Source organism: Myotis yumanensis, unplaced genomic scaffold (assembly GCF_028538775.1).
Source record: "Myotis yumanensis isolate MYYU_CA2020_CCGP unplaced genomic scaffold, mMyoYum1.0.hap1 SCAF_8, whole genome shotgun sequence".
Classification (NCBI taxonomy): domain Eukaryota; kingdom Metazoa; phylum Chordata; class Mammalia; order Chiroptera; family Vespertilionidae; genus Myotis; species Myotis yumanensis.
The window spans coordinates 81,294,315-81,316,942 of NW_027223759.1; the positions used below are offsets into that span (position 1 = coordinate 81,294,315).

General features: G+C 37.9%; 1 protein-coding gene across 6 annotated transcripts in view; it reads left to right on the top strand.

Annotated features, from left to right (window-relative positions):
- Window positions 1-22,628, top strand: part of DPP10 (dipeptidyl peptidase like 10) — a 1,368,028-nt gene that overhangs the window by 1,201,839 nt on the left and 143,561 nt on the right. For all 6 annotated transcript variants that reach the window (XM_070423111.1, XM_070423110.1, XM_070423113.1 and 3 more), the window contains 2 exons: window positions 19,619-19,671; window positions 19,773-19,854. In XM_070423111.1, coding sequence (XP_070279212.1) covers window positions 19,619-19,671; window positions 19,773-19,854 — 135 coding nt within the window. The remainder of the gene's footprint in view (window positions 1-19,618; window positions 19,672-19,772; window positions 19,855-22,628) is intronic.

A 22,628-nucleotide genomic window follows, 5' to 3' on the forward strand; every position in this document is an offset into this window, starting at 1 on the left:
ACTCTGCATAAGCTGCAAAGTGATCTGCAGGTGGCTGCTTTATGTGCTGGGCTTAGAGGGACCCAGGTGAGACAAAGCTTTGAACCAAAGCTGGCTGCTGTTAATGACAGACCTGGAATCACTTAGTAAGAGGTAGGGGCTTACTGAATCCAGATGCTGCTTCTTTGAGAGATTTTAGGAAAATCTGAAACATAAGCCACGATAGGCCATTCTTATGAAAAGCCACTAGAAACAGCTTGGGTGGGCCCAAAAGTTGGGTAGGGCAGGGCCTGGGGGAACCACCAGAGTAGGGCAAACAGTGGTATCCAAGTTGATGGAGTCTCCTATATGGGACCCATCTCTTGGCTCTGTGTGGGGAGGGCTCACCAAAGGAGCAATTGTGTACGTCAGTATTTCTGTCTGGGAGAAAGTTGCCCCTCAAGCTCTAGTCCTGAAGCCAAACAATTCAGTCCCTCTTCATATGCCCCAGTGCCTTTCAAGCTGCTGCCCCGATGCTGTATCTCAGTTGGAGTGAGTCACAGTAAGTCTGTGCACAGGCCTTTTAAGAGGAACTCCCTGGGATTCAAGCAGCCTCAGCCTCCCTCAGCTTCAATTCCCACTGGTTTTACAGCTAGAAATTATAAAACTTCTCTTCATGGCACTGAAATCCTGGGCTGGGGGACGGGCTGGAGGGCTGGGACCCTTCACACCTAAGGGGGTCATCTCCACAATGAAAATATTACTCCCAATATTTATCCACCACACATGGGTGTGAGACCAGCCTGTTTCTTGTCTTTGTCTCTCCTGCCCATCAATGTGGCTTCCATTCATCTCGACTTCAGGCGGTTCTGAATGATGGTTTCTATAGTTTAGTTTTAATTTTGATGTGGTTGTCAACACATGATTTTAGAAACAGAAAATCTATGCGTCTACTTGCTAGGTGTGTAAACATAGGCAGTTATATAACCTCATCCATAAAATGGGGATAATTGTGCCCATCTATTTGTGTTTTTTTGAGAACCAACTCTGCTAATAGAGAAGGGTTTCTAAACATTGCTCCTAGATAAATATGGCATTTGGCACAATACACATTTAGAAATACTAGCAATTTTTTTAAATTTTGGAGACATATCCTATGACACTTGAGAAAAGATATCATAAATGTGTTTGAAGTTTAAAAAAATAATTTGAAAAAGACATCAAAACTAGGACCATATATATTGGAACCTTTGAATGTACCATCAAAGATAAAGCAAAGTGGGGAAAGAAAACCAAACAAATTCCCTACAATTTCAAAACTGCAAAGAAAGAATCAGATTTCAGAAAAAGCTATTCCCCAATGAGGAAATTGTTCAAGGGGAAATCAGAAATGTATTTTAGAAATCTGTTTGGAAGGTGGTCCTGTGGCAAGAGTTCCATGAGGCTTCTCTGCTTTCTGTGGTGTACATTAATCTGCTTGTTTTTTTCCCCTGAATTGGCACCTCTCACTTTATCACTTAATTATGTTTCTTATATCATGATCTACTCCAAATGTCTGTTTCTCATGTTCACAACTACATTACAGATTTATTGACCATGAAACCAGCTATAGTGATTGTCTCATTTCCCTTACACCACCTCCCTGCAATGTTTAGCAGAGTCACAGTGAAGTGTTTGAGAGCTTGCCTAGCTCTTTACATGTTTGTGAGCATTTCTATAGTCATTGTAAAATAAAGTAATAAATCAAATATTATGATGTAAAATGAGAAGATTTGGCTGAATAAGTTATAGTAGTCTTTTGGGTCCAAAATTTTATTATGCCAATGTCTCTAAGAGATGGGGATTCCTTTACTGAAAACATTATTTGGAGCCTAATAATTCAGATTGCATGTTTATATAATCTAAATCCCTTAGAAAACAATTCTTCAACCTATTTAAAGTCTAATAGCCTAATTAAAATTGCCACTTCATCTGAGGTCCTGTTAAAATTTTGGCCTTTATGTTTTCCTTTCATTTTCTATTTGGTTATATATCTTTTTAAAATCTTATTTTCATAGTTACACTGGTTATATTTTCTCTTTGGCTTTATTTTAATCATGAGACTATATCTATTTGGAATTAATAAAGTGTACCATATAAATAGTAATATACGAGGGAGAAAACCAAGATGGCGGCATAGGTAAACAAGGGAGTTTGCTGCCTCGAACAACCACTTCAAAAATACAACTAAAAGACGGAACGGACATCATCCAGAACCACAGGAAAGCTGGCTGAGTGGATGTTCTACAACTAGGAGGAAAGAGAAAAGCATACCGAAGCTCAGAGGAGGCGCAGTGCTGAAGTAAAATACTAAGGTTCGGAGTGCATGCAGAGCGGGCTGGAGGCTAAGGGCGCGGTTGTTTTCAATCGGGAGGGAGTCTCAGGCTCTGAGCTCCAGTTCCTGGCAAGTCTCTAAGGACCCACACTCATACGGGAGAAGCAGGACTGTCTGGTATCGCTCAGAACCCTAGGGCAGCTTTCTCTCCATGGGGCTTGCAGCGACTACTGGAACACTGAGAAGCAGAGCCTCTGAGGGCAAGACTGAGAGCAGCCATAATTGCTAACCCTGCCCTGTTGATCCCGTGGGACCCGCCCAGCCCAAGCCCTGCAGGGAGGCTTTTGCTGGATAGCCTCAGGCAAAGACTAGATTAGCACCTCCCTAGAGATCCAGGAGCCAGGAAGCCCAGAGGTCAGAGTGGGACCATCCAGCTTTCAGCTCCGTGGAACCATAAAAGACACACTCAGGGGGCAGACTCAGTGAGCACCAAAGCCCCATCGAAGCAAGTCTAGCCCCAGAGGGGTGTCTCCAGCACAGAAGTTCTCCCACCCCAGACACAGCTGATTCTCACAGCCAATTGGCCTGGAGGTCAATTCCTCACAGTGATAACTACAACAATCAAAGCTTAACCACGACAAGACTGTGCACAAAGCCCACAAGGGGGTGCACCAAGAGTGTCTACCTCAGGTAATTGGGACACTTAGCACAGAAAGTCACTCTATCGACACAGCGAAGCATAAAAAAATGCCGAGACAAAGAAACAGGACACAAACGACAGAATTGGAGGAAAGCAAACTGTTGGATATAGAGTTCAAAACCACACTTTTAACGTCTTTAAAGAACTGTTTAGAAGCCGCTGATAAATTGAGTAAGGCCCTCGAAAAGACTGGTGAGACCGCCGATTAATGTAGTGAGATCCTCAAGAAATCTAATGAGACCCTCGATGTTGTGATAAAGGACCAACTAGAAATTAAGCATACACTGACAGAAATAAAGAATATTATACAGACTCCCAACAGCAGACCAGAGGGTTGCAAGAATCAAGTCAAAGATTTGAAATACGAAGAAGCAAAAAACACCCAACCGGAAAAGCAAAATGAAAAAAGAATCCAAAAATACAAAGATAGTGTAAGGAGCCTCTGGGACAGCTTCGAGCGTACCAACATCCGAATTATAGGGGTGCCAGAAGATGAGAGAGAACAAGATATTGAAAACCTATTTGAAGAAATAATGACAGAAAACTTCCCCTACCTGGTGAAAGGAATAGACTTCCAAGTCCAGGAAGTGCAGAGAACCCCAAACAAAAGGAATCCAAAGAGGACCACACCAAGACACATCATAATTAAAATGCCAAGAGCAAAAGACAAAGAGAGAATCCTAAAAGCAGCAAGAGAAAGAAAATCAGTTACCTACAAGGGAGTACCCATACGACTGTCAGCTGATTTCTCAAAAGAAACTTTGCAGGCCAGAAGGGAATGGCAAGAAATATTCAAAGTGATGAATACCAAGAACCTACAACCAAGACTACTTTATCCAGCAAAGCTATCATTCAGAAGTGAAGGCCAGATAAAGAGCTTCACAGATAAGAAAAAGCTAAAGGAGTTCATCACCACCAAACCGGTATTATATGAAATGCTGAAAGGTATCCTGTAAGAAGAGGAAGAAGAAGAAAAAGGTAAAGATACAAATTATGAACAACAAACATGCATCTATCAACAAGTGAATCTAAAAATCAAGTGAATAAATAATCTGATGAACTGGTGATTGTAATAGAATCAGGGACATAGAAAGGGAATGGACTGACTATTCTTGGGACGGGGGGAGAAAGGGGTGTGGGGGTGAGTGAAGAGATTAGACAATAATCGTGCACCTATGGATGAGGACAGTGGGTGGGGAGTAAGGGCAGAGGGTGGGGTTGGAACTGGGTAGAGGGGAGTTATGGTGGGAAAAAAGAGTAACTAATGTAATAATCTGAACAATAAAGATTTAATTAAAAAAAAAGAAATAAAAAAAAATTTATCTCAAAACTAAAAAAAGAAAAAAAATAGTAATATACTTTATGTGCCACATTTGTAGACCTATTTCCTAATTATTGGACCAACATGGGCTCTGCAACCGTTCTTAAGAACTAGAAGTTTTCTTCATCATCCTATGAAAATAAAAATTAATCATAATGAGAAATAAGTGTGCAATAAGTTCATGATTCATTTGCCATAGACTAACATTATTTTTTTACCAAAAACTTTATACTTATAACTGATTTTGTACTGGGTAACATAATTCAATTGGCTACCCATCATCTTTTGATTACTCATTTTGTAATTCCAATATTTATATGTTCTTAACATGTAAATCTCCTAGAATTAGGATGTAGGCATGTAACCCACACCACCAATCCACTGGACTGCAGTTTGGAATGGATCAGCATGAGGGGAAAGGCTGTCCATGATGTGTCTAAGTTATTCAAGGTTGGTGGTCACAGAGAGGTCTGGCTAACTGGCCTCAGTTGTTACAAGTCACATTCCTGGTACCAAGCAGCTTTTGTGAGGTGAAAGAGGTGGACCCTTTCTATTAGGCTCCATGGAGTAACAAGGTTTTGTTGTTTTTTGTTTTCGTTTTGTTTCATTTTTTAAAATAGCCAGTTTCTGCCAACTTTCCTAGAAACTTGGCCCCTTGGGTTTCTTATCCTCCCAACTATTCTGTGAGATCCCTAATACCTTTTTTAATATATCCCTTGTAGGTTTAATTAGCTAAAACCCAGTTCTGTTACTTGTAATAAAGAATTATGAGAGAACCTTTCTAAAGATTTTATTCAAATAATGAAGACCTATCCTATATAATAAAGATGTAATATGCAAATGGTTGTTACACCATGAAGCGTAACGACCTACTGTGTAATGACCGGATCACGGATCAGCAGGAGGGTGGGGCAGCAAGCTACAAGTGGGTGGTGGAGAGATACAGGAGGGGGCAGGGCAATAAGCTAAGGGGAGGCGTGGGGGAGGGAGCTACAGGAGGGTGGGGCAGCAGGCAGAGAGCTACTGGAGGGCGGCAGCAAGCTACTGGCGAGCTACTGGCACACGAATTCGTGTGCAAGGCTACTAGTATATATATATATACAACCACAGCATGATACATGGAATGTGTTTAAGAAGACGTCAGGGCTAGTGAATGTTTGTGTTAAAATGGTACTCTTTCTCCAGATAGACAAATTATAAAAACTTGTCCCTTCTGAGCACTTGCACCCATGGACACACTGCTTGGCCGGGACTCAGTAGTTGCTCGATGAGGAAGATGCTTTCTTGTCTGATTGAACACAGCTCTGCCAAGGATAGCCAAATTATTGATTGGCTTTCAGTCTCCTCTTGTCCTCTCACTTGTGTTGTTTTGTGTAGAGAAAAAATTGTGCAACCCTGTTACAGAGCCTGATATATTTACAATAAACACATAGATGTGTGCATTTATATACATGCATGCAGCATGCCAGTGATGGTATTAAAATTAGACATTTAAGTTAACTTTGATAGTCATTTAGTTTTACTGAGATTCAAATTACTATGCACTTCTTACAATTTAAACATATTAAGATACTTCAGAAATAATCTGAATTTGGTAATGATTTTATACCAGACAACCTTTTTAATTTGCTAACATTTTTAGCCCAAAGATTATGATGTATAAATACAAAAAAAATATACTGGAAAATGTCAAAGTAGAATAATAAAAAATGATATAAAACATTATCAATTACTGATTACAAATTTGTGATTCATTAGCAGGGAAGATTTGAATCTCTGATTAATATCAGTAAAGATCTGGGTTAAGGTCCTAAATCTTATTATTTTTACCATTAGTTGTATACTTAGAAAATAAAACTAATGATAACGCTTACCCTGTATCTCCCAATTTTGTTATTCTTCCTACTAACACACTGAGAAAGAATGGAAAATAACATTGGAATTAGTGGAGATAGCTCTGCTGGGAAAGTGGATGCTTTGTTTCATAAAACCTGGAAACTTGTAGCAGGAAGTGAGAAAGGAGACACAGTGATATTCCTTTGCTGGCCCTCTCCCTCCTGTGCTGGCCACCTTCTTAGCTCTGGCTGCTCTGGCTCAATGATGCAGGGTCATGGAGGCCAAAGCAGCATTGATATTTTCAGAGCCACCAACTGACTGGCCCTCTTTTCTAATTGTAAAACTTATCAAACCCAGAGTCTAAGCCTGGGCTATTTCCTATAAGGCCACCAATCACATGTGACCATTTACATTTAAATTAATGCGTAAAAACTTGCATGTTTAGTCCCTCAGTTGCGCCAACCACATTTCAAGTACTTTGTAAGTCACATGGCTCACAGCCAGGGCAGATTGACTGTGCCCATTGTTGCATAGAGTTCTATTGACCATGCTGGCCTAAGCACTTAGAAATTTTCATTTTTAGCTTGCAAGTCCCTGGAATCGTGCTTTAAATATGCCAGTGACATACCCAAATCTCATTCCCATATTGACTGTGTCCTTTCCCCTTAACAGTTGCCACTAGGTAATTAGTACTGTCTTGTGGATGAAACACGGCAGAGCACAGCGGTCACAGCGTCCTAGCCTTTAACCCTTCTGACAAAGACGCACTTACTTCCCTTTATCACAGCGTGTTTGCTAGAGTAGAGTAATTACTGTATTTCACCCAATCTGAGATATCATCAATTGAAAGATACACCATTATTTTGTGTTCCAAGAAGCAATTAAATTATGACATTCCATTTATTTCAGAGTCATCTCAATTTCAGAGTTGCTAAAATGTGGAAAAAAATGCACATCTTAGATTTATAGAAAAATGGTTAAATTAAAAGCCAGAACTCCATTTATTTGTAAAATCATACCTTGCAACATAGAATAAGACAACTTGAACACAAAAAATTATACTAGTGGTGTCTTAATGGATTTACAAATCTCTTAAAATATCTCTCTATCCCTTTGTTCATCTTTTAAATCTAGCTTGAATCTCAGATGAGAAATAACTCATATATATATTTTTTATATTAAAGTATGATTTAAATCAATAAAATTGTCCTTTTTTTAGTGTGTTGGTCTGCAAGTTTTAACAAGTATATATGGCCGTGGGACCATCACTACAATCAAGATATAGAATAGTGTCATAACACCAAATATTACCCCTGTCACCTTGTATTCATTCCTGCTTTTTAATCTCAATCCGTGGTACTACTGATTTGTTTTGTATCTATAGTTTGGCATTTTCTAGAATGTCATATAAATGGGATCATAGAGAATGTAACCTTTTAAATCTCATTTCTTTTACTTTACATAATGCAACAAGGTTCATGCATGCTATAGTAAATATCAGTATTACGTTCCTTTTCATTGCAGAATAGTATTTCATTGTATTGACAGACTACTATTTATTTAGCCATTTCCCAATTGTGGGACATTTCAGTGATTTTAGGTTCATGAGCTAAAAAAAAAACTGGACACAGGTTTTTGTATAAACATAGATTTACATTTCACTTTGAGGAATACTTAAGAGTGAGAATTGATGAATCATATGGTAAGTATACATCTAACCTTATAAAAAACTGTGAAACTATTTCCTCAAGTACCATTTGACAGTTGCTACTTATAATCACCACTTGTTTTATAATTATTATTTTGCCATTCTAATAGTATGTAATGGCATTTTAATTTTCCTAGTGAAATTTCCCTTAACATGGATTCATTGCCTTAATTACTATCCATATATCTTTGGATAAATGCTTGTCCAAATATTTCCCTTTTTGGGTATGTAGTTGCCAATTTTATTATTGTTGAGTTATGAATTTTTTAATTTATTTTGGACACAAACCCTTTATCATATATGATTTGCAAATATTTTTCTTCCAGTCTGCGACTGACCATTTCTTTTTGAAATAGGTGACTTTTAAAAAATATATTTTTATTGATTTCAGAGAGAGAGAGAGAGAGAGAGAGAGAAAGAGAGAGAGAGAAACATCAATGATGAGAGAGAATCATTGATTGGCTGCCTCCTGCACCCCCTCTCCCCCCACTGCAGATTGTGCCACAATCCAGGCCTGTGCCCTGACTGAGAGTTGAACCATGACCTCTTGGTTCACAGGTCAACACTCAACCACTGAGCCACACTAGCTGGGCAAAATAGGTGACAATTTTTTTTTGAATATCCGACATTCTTAATTTTGATGAAATCCAATTCAGTTATTTATTTATTCATAGTACTTTTGGCTTTTTACCCAAGACATTTTGCCTAAGCAAAAGCAACAAAGATTTTATTTAGTGTTATTTCTTATAGACAATTTAGGTTTTATATTGAGAGTTCTGATTTACTTTTGTTAAGATTAATGCATATTGCAAAAGATAAAGGTTTATTGTTTTGTATATGGTTATCCAATAATATTAATAGCATTTTAAAGTTTGGTTATCCTTTCTGGCCATGGCCATGGAATATCAACTAGAAATATATATATATATATATATATATATATATATATATATATATCCAATAAAAATCTGTTTTTAAAGAAATAACTCAAGAGTTTTTTTAAAGGTAATGTGCAATACAATATTTATTCCACAAAATTTAATCCTCTTCTAAATTTAACTAGGACTTAATCAGGATATTAAGACCTATATTTAAATAGTCAAGATTTAGAATGTGTTTATAAGTCACAAAATAAAAAGGTATAAATGAACTAATATGAGGTGTTAAAGTATATTTTAAAGTTATTTTGAGGTGGTCCTCATCAAGAAAAGCAAATAAATAAATTAGACCAAAGTAGTTCAGGAAATGATAAAAGTTCTATATAGAATTTAGGGATAAAATTAAAATTATATATATATATATATATATATATATATATATATATATATATATATACAATTGTAGTGAAAAGCTCTGCCTGGTTATTTGGGGAATAAAGAACCAAACTGAGTATATATTTTGTACCTTAAACAAAAAATAATTGTAAGTGAATTGAAGAGATCATGAATTTTTAAAGTACTAGAAAAATTTATTTAAAGTTTATAATGTTACTAGAGGCCCGGTGCACAAAAATTTGTGCACTCAGGGGGTCCCTCAGCCTGGTCTGTGCATTTTTGTAGTCTGGGACCCCTTGGGGGATGACCACCTGCTGGTTTAGGCCCGCTTCCCAGGGGATTGGGCCTAAGCTGGCAGTCAGACATCACTCTGGCAGCCCGGGAGCCCTCGGGAGATGTCCACTTGCCAGTGGGGAGCAGGGCTAAGCTGCAGTCGAACATCCTTAGCGCTGCTGAGGCAAGAGAGGCTCCTACCATCACCGCTGTACTGGCAGCCATCAGCCTGGCTTGTGGCTGAGCAGAGCTCCCCCTGTGGGAGCACACTGACCACTAGGGGGAAGCTCCTGCATTGAGCGTCTGCCCCCTGGTGGTCAGTGTGTGTCATAGTGACCAGTCATTCCCAGTTGTTCTGCTGTTAGGGTCAGTTTGCACATTACCCTTTTATTATATAGGATAGAGGCCTGGTGCACAGGTGGGGGCCAACTGGTTTGCCCTGAAGTGTGTCCCGGATCAGGGTGGGGGTCCTGCTGGGCCAGCCTGGGTGAGGGGCTGATGGGTTTTTGCAGGCTGGTCACACCCCCTTTATGGTGGGGGGTCCCCACTGGAGTGCCTGGCCAGTCTGGGTGAGGGGCTGAGGGCCGTTTTCAGGTTGACCAAGCCCCCCTCCCCCCACCCCCCGGCGACAGAAGCTCCCAGCCTCTCCTTTTTTTCTTTTCTTTTTTTTTATTCTGGGATTTATTTACCTTCTATAATTGAAACTTTGTTGCCTTCTGTGGAGCTCAGAGCTGGCTCCTGCTCACTCCAGCTCTGTGGCCACAGCCGGCTGAAAGCAGGTATCTGGGGTTTATTTATCTTCTATAATTGAAACTTTGTTGCTTTGAGTGGAGCTCAGAACCAGCTGGGAAGCTTGGCTTCCTCCATCACTGGAGCAACCAAGCCCCCTGCTCGCTTCAGCTCTGTGGCTGCTGGCTGCCATCTTGTTTGGGTTGATTTGCATATAGTTGCTCATATTGGTTGGTGGGCGTGGCTTAAGGCATGGCGAAGGTATGGTCAATTTGCATGTTTGTCTTTTATTAGTGTAGATTACTGAAGCTTCCCCTTGGCATGCTACTAGCATCTGAAAGAGAAAATAACTTAAAAAAATCATATACAAATTTAAAATTTCTTTATAGAACACACAAATTAAAAGGCAAACATCAATTGGCTGAAATACTTGTTGTATTCATGAAAACAAAGTTATAATTCATAATATAAAAAGAACATTAAGAGATCAACAAGAAAAATATAAATAACCCCATAGAAAATACATTGATAGAAAAGTCACAAATGAAAAAATACAAAGCATTAAAAGCTTATGACAAAATATTCAAGCTGATTCACAAACTGCAAGTCTAAATAATGAAGAGTTTTTGTTTTTCCATTCAAACAATACAAAAACACAATAGGTAATATTTTTTTTGTTGCATTAAGGAAAAAAATAATTGTGTAGTACACAGCAACATAAATTATTTTTAACCTGTCTGAAAATTTACTTGGTAATATGAATCAAAATGTAAAATGTACATATCTTCTGACCTACAAATTTTAATTCTGGAATATATCCTAAAGATGTACATAAATATGCAAGGGAAATAATTTCAGCATTTTGTATAATATACGAAGAATATTACCAACTTATATTAAGTAGCTGTTAACATGTAAATACTTACATAAATTATACATTCTTGAAAATTATATTTATTATTTTTTCTCAATATTTAAAAAAATCATTCAACACAGGTGAGTCTTAATTATCTATGGGAAAATAGTGTTGTGAAAAGTGACTAAGACAAATCCATACAAGTAATTTTATGTTTTGTGGGCTTTTTTCCTGCTTGATAGTAAGAGTTTTATTAAAGAAATTAACAAGGTGTAATTCAAATAAATTTATTTTTTTTCTGTCTCCATTCTCTTGGTTTAGCTTCATGTAATAGTTAAATAATTTTTATATAATTTGCCCTCTCATTTTTATAACAAAATCATTGAAAATATTTTGCTTTTTCAATTTCCCTGATGAATAAATTAAACATTTTAAGTAATCTGCTTGAGAAAACAAAGTAAGATTTGATCCCATTGAAATGATGAAAGAACTGTTCCACCAAAGTTACTGTGAAACGAAGTAACCCTTTCCTAAGGCACATACTTGGCTCCATTAACAGGGACCTGTGCATTTCTCTATGTGGAAACAGTAATTTTCATCCTTGCCATTCTAGTTCTAGCACCAAAGTTAAGGTTGAGAGTTCCTCTGTTACTCTGTCCTATTGCAATATGTTTATTTCTGCATTGACACGCTAGAGAGAAAACTAGTTTATATTCAGTTAGATTATGTTTCAATTTATTCTAGTGAAAATTGATAGCTGACTTACATCACTGGTAGCAATAGACCTTTATATGTTTTTCAGGTATCAAACCAGATACTTCCAATGATGATACACAGGGAATAGTTTAACACCAATTGGTGTGAAAGTAGTTCATATTCAATAATTAATGCAAAAAGTCTGGTACATGAAAAATTTTTCACAGAGCGTGGCATTACCAATGAGTTACTTTAGTCAGCAATATATTATGGTGAAGGTTACAAGGTATATTTGGACTAGAGGCCCAATGCATGAAATTCGTGCAAGAGTAGGCCTTCCTTCCCCCAGCTGCCGGCACCGGCTTCCCTCTGGCAACCAGGATCCGGGCTTCCCTCCGGCCGCTGGCAGGCACCAGGGACTCAGGCTTCCCTCACAGCCATGGCTTCATCCGGAAGGTCATCCGGAAGGACTTCTGGTCTAATTAGCATATTATGCTTTTATTATTATAGATTATTGAAAACATGATGCTCTGGGCCCTCTTTGAAGTGAAATTCTGCATTCTAGACATTACTGAATTCTAAGAACAACTTGAAGGGGGTTTGACTATGGTGATTGTTAATTTATTTAACAAGGGATACAGCAGAAAATTATTTATTCTGCTAGCTCAGAGGTCTCCTGTTATCAATAATAACGTATATTCTTGTGCTGGCTGTTGTGAATGTGCAGGGCAGTTAGATTATACCTTGGACACAATAGTTCTACGTGAAAAATGATGCCGAAGTAATATTTGGTGTCTGTGTGCTTTTGAGACTTGAATGCAGTATTTACTATTCAATTCAGAGTACACTATTTTTTTTTTTCCAAATGGGAAGCCGACAAGACCCAAATAAAGAGAGAAAAAGTAAACGTATTACTTTACTATATTCTATGTGGTGATGGCTGCAGGCTAACAGAAGAGTTAAATTGGTTTTGTGCCAGATAGTCTGTTGTCTTTGTTGTTTTTTTTTCTTTAGAGTTCACGTTTGTTTTATATAGATCTTAGCATAAATGGAGCTGAATTTAAGCAACACAAACTTTATTTTCTGTAGCAGCATTTATATTTAGTGCCCCATCTTTACGGTCTGCCATGACGGTAATAGGATGAAGAATCCTGCACGGTTCTGCCATGGGGAAGCACATTGAAACAGTGATAACATGTTTGGAATCTGTGAGACCTTGGTTCCAGTCTCTGTTTTACTAGTTGTGTATTCTGGATGACTAATATCTTAAAATTTATGGTGAGCATTAAGTGAGAACACAAATGAAAGTAGATTAAAATACTGACAAGTATAAAGTGTACCTTTAATTCCCTTTCATTTTTATTTTCCCTTTCAGCCAATAATGTCCAAAGTGTTCACCAAGCCCTTTTTATGCATTGAAAACATTTTTTGTAGAGCCGAGCTTGTAATTTTGTGAATTGCATTTATTACATCAGAGTGTCCTACCTGACTATCTAGTTCTCCACTACATAATAAAGATTTTTTTAAAACAACAGAACCACTGCTCACTCATCCTAAAAGGTACTTCATTATTCTAGAACAAGCCTGACATCCTTATAACACTTCCACGAGAAACAAATGCCCTTTACCTCTGTTGTCTTTTGTCTCACTGATATTCTTTCATAAATGCTATTCGCTCAGAAACTTGCCTCCTCATAGGTTAGTTTTTCTAACTGTTTGAGTCCATGGCAAAACATAAAACCTACTTTAATTATTCTCCAGGCTATGAAAATACACGCTATTTAAACCCACTTGGCAGTTTAACAGCAGTGCAGAAAAAGGTTTGGCACCCAGAGTGTAAACATCTGGTACAAGAATAAATTACTAAAGTACCCTGTTCTTTTTTCTTGTAAGTATAACTCTTCTTGACATGAATGTCCATAGATGTCTTAGGTAATAACCAATTTTCCAAGAAAAAAAATTGTGAAAAACAGCTAAAGGAGAAGATTTACATTTTTAATCTGATATATTAGGTCATCTTTCCAAAATGAAATCTCTTTTAACTGTGGTAATCATAATTAATTCATGCCTACTCCTGTCAATATATCTTTGGATGGTGGCTTAATAGGTCTGTCAGAAATGAATCTTTTGCAAAGCTGTAGTCATGCTTCCTGTCTGAGGTCCCTGAAGAGATGTACAGAGAGAGAAAGTCATGCTATGAGTTGTAATCAGAAGGACATGGGCTCAGATTGTAGCTCCATTTCCTACTCACACCTTCAGTGCTCCCAGAGCCCATCACGTGAACTATGAATGATAACATCTTCCTAGGTTGCTTTAAACATCATATATATAAAGCACTCAGAAAAGTTAGGTATAAAGCAAATGTTCATGTCAAGAATTGTTAGTTATATGCAGGATAAACTTATTTACTACACTAGCTGCATTTTTCTCAACCCTATTAGTCCCTTCAATGCCTAAGTCAATTGTTACATTCTTTATGATGCTATCTTGAAGCCAAGAAGATGAATTGCTTCTCGGAAAGCCTATACGTTTATAATATGTAAGTCCTCATTTAACTCTGACCTTTCACCAGAGTGCCCCATTGCTAATGGAATGTTTCTTGACCTTGCAACCCCAACTGCATCAAGAGCTGCTTGGGGACAGGGGTCACGTTTCTGATGGCCTTTTCATTGGGCAAGGTACTTAACTTACGAGTTTGTGCATAATTAGTATCTCATAAATGTTTACAAACTGACAGACAAAACATGAGAGTAAATAAAAATTATCAACTGATACTCCTTTATATGTTGTACTATTTTAAAGATAATTTTTATTATCACATCTTTTTAAAAAATAGTACTAGTGCAATGTTTGTGTCAAAGAGGTTGCTTAGTAAAGAGTTGATGAATGAAGCTAGTTTTCTTTTACACAGCATGAATCCCACCATTTGGGATAACATCTATACTTATTCAAGTTCCGGCAGGCTTTAAATATGCCTTTTTTTTGTTCTTTCTTCCAGTAATAGCTGTTATTTCATTATTTGCAGATTCTGGATTTGAAAAATTTTCTAATTTCCAGAATGTATTTATAACCTCAAAAATCAATGCTCACTGTACATCTTCTGTCATCTACATGTGCTGGGCAGCAGACATGTGAGGGACATGGTGCACACTTTCTCAGCTGAGATCATACAAGACAGCCTTTCATTTTCTTTATTCACCTTTCATACAGAAAAATGTCTTTTACATGACCTCATTAGTACCATGTTTTTCACATGTTGATGCTTTTTGTAGATGGTTTTTCTATTTAAAATATCCCCCAAACATAGTGCTGAAATGTCGTTTAGTGTTCCTAGTTACAAGAGGGCTGTATGTGCTTTATAGATAAAGTACATCTATTAGACAAGCGTCACTCAGGCATGAGTCATAATGCTATTGGCCATGAGTTCAATGTTAATGAGTTAACAATACTAAATATTAAATATGGTGTCTTCAGAAAGAAACTTACATAAAATAAGATTATGTGATGATTGGTTGATGAAACTGTTATAACCAGAGGCTCATAGCAACCTAACCCTGTATTTCTCTTAGGAGCAATGGTTCAGTATTTGCTAATTCAGTGTATACAATGAATTATAGAACATGACTACAACAAATAATAAGAATTGATTGTACCATTCTTAGTAATTAACATTTAGTAATCAACCTTTTCTTGTGGAGCCCAGAGTGATGTAGAGGTAATGTGGATCAGATTGCATTGCAGGGTCTTATGATACTTTCTGTACCTCCCAATAAATACCTTTTGGCATCATGATATGGAATGATTGGGCATTTCAAGGTCAGCTTCTAAGAATAAGCCTTGATCAGTATTTTACATATTGTATCTCAGTTTTGCCCCATGTCCATTACCTCAGCCATTAACTATTCAAACTCTGTAACAAGCAGTGGAATACCACTTGCAAAGATGAGACGAATATGTGATTTTTGACTGTGAAATGTCCATGTCCCCAAGGATCTCATCAGGTGCTCAGCTTGGCTCTTGTTATGCAGCAGCCAAACTGTAGGAAAAAGACTGTCTCTAACATTAGTGTCTCCACTTTTATCCTCTCATCTTGAATCAAGACCTACCTAGCCAATGTCGTAGAACTGTGGATAAGAGGAAATGAGGAATGTTAACAAAAAGAATCATACACAAAAATAAACTCAAAATGGATAAAGACTTAAACGTAAGATAGGAAACCATAATATCTTAGGAGAAGCCATAGGCACCAAAATAGCAGACATTTGTCGTAGCAATATCTTTACCAATACAGCTCCTAGGGCAATGGGAACTAAGGAGAAAATAAACAAATGGGACTTCATCAAAATAAAAAGCATCTGCACAGCAAAAGCAATCATCAACAAAACAACAAGAAAGCCCACTGTATGGGAGAACATATTTGCCAATGTTATCTCCGATAAGGGTTTAATCTCCAACATTTATAGGGAACTCATACAACTGAACAAAAGGAAGATAAACAATCCAATAAAAAAAATGGGCCAAGTACCTAAATAGACACTTTTCGAAAGAGGACATACAGAAGGCCAAGAGACATATGACAACATGCTCAAAGTCACTAATCATCTGAGAGATGCAAATCAAAACAACAATGATGGACCATCTCACACCTGTCAGAATGGCTATCATCAACAAATCAACAAATGACAAGTACTGGCTAGGATGCAGAGAAAAAGGAACCCTCATGCACTGCTGATGGAAATGCAGACTGATGCAGCCTCTGTGGAGAACAGTATGGAGTTTCCTCAAAAAATTAAAAATGGAACTCCTATTTGACCCAGTGATCCCACTTCTAGGAATATATCCCAAGAAACTAGAAACACCAATCAGAAAGGATATATGCACCCCTATGTTCACAGCAGCACAATTTACCATAGCTAAGACTTGGAAACAGCCTAAGTGCCCATCAGCAGATGAGTGGATTAGAAAACTGGTACATCTACATAATGGAATACTACGCTGCTGTACAAAAGAAGGAATTCTTACCATTTGCAACAGCATGGATGGAACTGGAGAGCATTATGCTAAGCGAAATAAGCCAGTCAGAGAAAAATAAATATCACATGATTTCACTCATTTGTGGAATATAAAGAGCATCATAAACTGATGAATAAAAATAGATATAGAGACAAAGAAGCATTGAACAGACCATCAAACCTCAGAGGGAAGGCAGGGGAGGGCTGGTGGGTGGTAAGAGATCAACCAAAGAACTTGTATGCATGCATATAAGCATAACCAATGGACACAGACACTGGGGGGATGAGGTCATGTGCCGGAGGGTGAGGGCATATGCCAGGGGGGTGGGGTAGGGGAGGTAAATTGGGGGAAAAGGAGACATATGTACTATATGAAAATAAAATCTTGATATGTTAAAAAAAGGAAGTGCTATCAAAAGAAGGAAATAAAGAGATACAAATTAACACAAAGTGAATTTAAACCAGTGTACCTTAATACAGATAATCACTAAAGCTGAATCCAATTCTCATTGAAAAAAACCCTTTTAAAATTGCTGCAACAGTATGCAAACAAACAAAGAGAGACCTCTACCTTTAACCCTGCTGAAGATTCCTCCTACCCAACTCATTATATCCTGTTGTGGGCATCGAAGGTTATTTTAACTATGAAAGTTACAAAATGAAGAATTATTTGAGATCTGCCTGGACCACACACACACACACACACACACACACTACCCCAAGGGCAGTGGATTTAGAGGAAAGAGCTCTAAACTAAGAGTAAAGGACTAGGTTTTAATTATCTGTAGATGGAAAACTGCTGGCTTTGTAGGACACCTACAGATGAGTCTGAAAGCCTGCACCTTATTGCTTCTACCTGTTATGGGATTAGGGGCAAGTCCAGGTAAACTTATTTTTTGTGGTCTCCCACCTCAACACACCAGCTGTGAGAAACAATGCTGTGTCAGGCTAAGAATTACAAGACAGGAAGCAGATTTCCATATCTCCCTCTCCAAATCACATCATTTAGAGGACATTTAAGTCTTTTGGAGTCATTCATTGAGAAGAGCCAGCTACCTCTATGACAAACATCACAGCAAGAGACCAAATTCAATGCTTATCTCCAGTTTTGCCTCAATCATTGTTTTGGCCTGCTTTGCCTAAAAAGTAATGCACAGCAATTTTTTTATCTGGAGATGGATGTGAGCCTAGAATTCAGGTATAGTCCTAGATGATTTACAGATAGGATGAATGGTTTATATTACCCATAATTCCACGTACACATGTGTCTGCTTTGAAGGTCAAATGCTCACTTGACAATGTGCTTTGGCAACAGAACTTTATGAGATAAAAAATGTTTATAGATGTGGTCACATTTCTCACCTATCAGCCATAGTAGTAAATTCAAGGCTCAAAAGATGTATTCATTAGGGAATTATATAGAATATGATGTGAATGTCAAAATAGACACCAGTAAAAATCATTTTTACGTCTACAACTCTATAGTGAAGGCAATCTCAAAGTTCAGTTATTTCCAAAGGAAGAAAGCTTCACTGGAAAACGCAGTATTACAACAAATAGGGGAAGGATTGTTAATGCACTATAAAGAGAACACTAGTATTGCTTTTCCAAATATCTGGAAATCCTGTTTAATTGGAGCTATTATTGCACTGAGAATAAATAACACATTGACTTCAAGGGAGTTTTAGTTGGCAGTATTATACAATTTGTACAATGTATATCTACTATAGGAATAAAATAAGCTTTTTACAATTGCATGCTGAAAGTATAAGTTCTGTAAAACCTGAAAATAATAATCTAATTTAATATAGCTAGATAAACGTTTTGTTCACCAGAACTAAATAGCTTAGAGAAAAATAATTTTCACTGAAATACAACACATTCATCATCTCTTTCCCTAGCCTATTTTTTTTTTTTTGCATTTTTCCTCATTTACTCAGTAGTCCACTATTTCATCATTTCTAATTACTAAGAACCAAACGTAGAAATATCTTCGCATTATCCACTATGGTCCATCTTTGGGATTTGATGTCACCCCATCATAGGTTCTGTAATCCTTGGGAAGATGGCCTTTAAAAAGAAACAAGGTTCTAAATAAGATGGTACTAACATCTCTTGAAGATTACATACTTGCAAACAACTATTTAATATATTATTTTCAACAATTACTATGAAGGGGTTGGGGAAGGTATCACATTTTGTTTCCAACAAAAAACACCTCAAGCTATATGAGATTTTCCCCATCAGAATCATTACTCAACAAATACTGTTGCATGTTGCATGCAAACATGACTCTGTATTAGGTAATGTGGAGGATGTAAAGGTAATACACAACTGGACCTGACATCATTCTGGGGGAAAAGAAGACATATACTTAAAATAGTTATAACGTGTGCACTACAGGGTGAGAGTGTCCTGAGAGTCTGAGTAATCGGTGAGAGAGATGGAATAGGAGGAGGAAAATTTTCCACCTGAGTTAGGGTAGGATGGCTTAGAAAGAAAAAGTTCAGAATATACAAGGGGAATTTGTCTAATGCAATTGAAATATAGACTAGATGAAGGAAAGCAGTGGATTATAAGGGTGAGAAAACAGGTAGACTCCAAATACCAAAAGCCTTAAATATCGACAGAATAGTGTGAACTTTATTTTATAGATGATGAGGAATCACTAAATATTTTTAACAAGATAGAATTTTGATCACAATTATACTATGTATAGAGTGGACTGAATAAAAAATGCGACTGATGGTCAGATAAAAGTTAGAAGGCTACTGCAGTAAGGCTCAGAGAAGGTAATGAACCCCAGAACTGCAATATGTCACATTTTTATTTCTCTAAAACCAATACTTGGCTACCCTGTAATTTAATAAAAACATATATACACATTAAGATAGAGCCTTTATTTCAACTATAGTCAATAACTTTTTTTTTTTAATTTCAGATTTTTCATTATTCGTATACTGCTTCATATGTGATTTACAACATACACACTAGGTAAGTTCTTTGATTTTCTGGTTTTCCTGAGAAATTGTACAAATAAATTACTGGTGTAGATGTCAATTTGTTCATGTAAAAAATATTTACCTTTTTTCAAGGGAAGTTTGGGAGTTAAACCCTCCAGAAGTAGCGGACTCCGTGTTGCAGTATGCGGCCTGGGGTGTCCAAGGGCAGCAGCTGGTAAGCACAGGCACTGGGATGCACAAGTACCATCAGCCGTGGCCCGAGGGAAATGTTTACAGACCCACTACAGTGGGTTACAGACTATTTTTTTTTAACATTTTTTTATTTTCAATTACAGTTGATATACATCATTTCAAGTGTACTCCCCAGTTACCAGACATTATATAATATGTAATCCTCTCAGTAAATTCCACGCCTACCCAGCACACCTAGTTATTAGAATATTATTGACTATATTCCCTATGCTGAACTTTACATCCCCATGACTATTCTGTAACAACCAATATATACTTCTTAATCACTTCACATTTTTTGTCCATTCCCCTAACCTCCTTCCCCTCTGGCAATCAACACAAAGTTCTCTGTATCTATGAGTCTGTTTCTTTTCTGCTTGTTCTTTCTATTTGAAGATGCAATTGTTTATAGATATGTATTTATTGCCATTTTATTGTTCATATTTTTATCTTCTTTTCTTCTTCTTACAGAAGAGCCTTTAACATTTCATATAATACTGGTTTGGTGGTAATGACCTTCTTTAGCTTTTCCTAGTCTGGGAAGCTCTTTATTTGTCCTTTGATTCTACTAGTAAATGATAACTGCTGGGTAGAATAACCTTGGTTGTAGGTCCTTGCTTTTTATCACTTTGAATATTTCTTGCCACTCCCTTCATGTCTGCAAATTTTCTATTGAGAAATAATCAGACAGTTTTATGGAACTCCCTTGTAGGTAATTAACTGATTTATCTTGTTGTTTTTTTAAGATTCTCTGTTTGTCTCTAACCTTTTGCATTTTAATTATAATGTGCCCTAATGTGAGCATCTTTGGGTTCATCTTGTTTGGAATTCTCTGTGCTTCCTGCACTTGTATGTTTATTCCTTTACCAAGTTAGGGAAGTTTTCTGTCATTATTTTTTTCAATAGGTTTTCAATTTCTTTGCTCTCTCTCTTCTCTTCTGGTGCCCCCATGATGTGAATGTTGATACACATAAATTGTCCCAGGGGCTCCTTACACTATCCTCATTTTTTTTAATTCTTTTTTTTTCCTTTTTGTTGTTCTTATTGGGGTTTTTTTGCTTCCTTATATTCCTAATTGCTGATCTGATTCTCAGCTTCCTCTACTCTACTGTCAATTCCCCATAAATTAATTTTTATTTTAGTTAGTGTATCCTTCATTTCTGACTGGTTGTTTTTTATGCTGTTGGGGCTCTCACTAAGTTCCTTGAGCATCCTTATAATCAGTGTTTTGAATTCTGCATCTTATAGATTGCTTATCTCCATTTTGTTTAGTTATTTTTCTGGATTTTTGTTCTGTTCTTTCACCTTGTATTTCTTTCTATTTATTAGGCAGAGCTATTCTGTCTCTCATGTTTGGTAGTGTGATATAATGTAGTAGGTGTCCTGTAGGGTCCAGTGGCACAGCCTCCCTGATCACCCCAGCTGGGACCTTGAGGTACATCCCCTGTGTGAGCTGTACACCCTCCAGTTGTAGTTGAGTCTTGATTGCTTTTGGCACATCAGTGGAAGGGATTTACCCAGGCGGATCAACTACAAGGATTGGCTCTGACCACTGATCACCAACCTCTAACCACTGTGAAGGGTCAGCTGTGTAGAGACCCACTACACAGAGCAGGACTTAGTTCAGCAGGGCTCTATGCCCTATGCCTTGAGCATGTCGCTTGTGGAGGTGATTGGATGGTGGTGCTTCAATGTGATCTGAAGCTGTCCACTGGGTGTGCTAGCTCTGGGGCCTCCCAGGAGGTGCAGGCCAAGGTCCACCATGGTGTGTATTCTGCCCAGGGCCATCTGGAATGAGCTGCACAGTCATCTGCAGATGGTTGTTACGTGTGCTGGGCTTGGAGGTGCCCAGGCAAGGCCAAGCTGTGAGCCAAGGCCAGCTGCTACTAGTGCCAGGACTTGGGTGACTTAGTGAGAGGTATGGGCTCACTGAGACCAAATGCTGCTTATTTGAAAGATTTTAGAGAAACCTGAAACATGAACCAAGATAGGCCATTCCTATTGAAAAGCTACTGGAAACAGCTTGGGTGGGCCTGAAATTTGAGTAGGGCAGAACCTTAGGGAGTCACCAGGGTGGGGCAAAGAGTGTGTGTTAGGTTGATGGAATCTCAGATATGGCACCCATTTGCTGGCTTTGTGGGGGGAGGGCTCATGAAAGGAACAATGGCTTCTGCCAGTATTTCTGTCTGGGAGAAAACTAGTCCTTCAGCTCTTGCCCTGATGACAAACAATTCAGTTCCTCTCATATGCCCCTGATACTGTCTTATCCTGGAGTTCAGAGCAAGTGAGTCCAAGTAAGTCTGTGTATGAGCCCTTTAAGAAGAACACCTGGACCCCAGCAGCCTTGGCCTCCCTCCTCAATCCATGCTGGTTTTTACTGCCAGAAATTATGGGGAGTTCTCTTCCTGGGACTAGAACCTTGGGCTGGGGAGCCCAGTATGGGAGTGGGTCCCCTCACTCCTCAGGGTGGACCTCCACAGCCTTGGTATCCCTGATGGGCACTTGGGCTGTTTCCAGATCTCAGCTATTATAAATAATGCTGCTATGAACATAGGGATACATATATTATTTCTGGTGTTTCAGACTTCTTAGGATATATTTCTAGAAGTAGGATCACTGGGCCAAATGGCAGTTGCATTTTTAACTCCATACTATTTTTCCATAGTGGCTCCACCAGTCTTCATTCCCACCAGCAGTAACCAGGGTTATACATCTGATAGGGGGTTAATTTCCAAAATATGTAAAGAACTCATACAA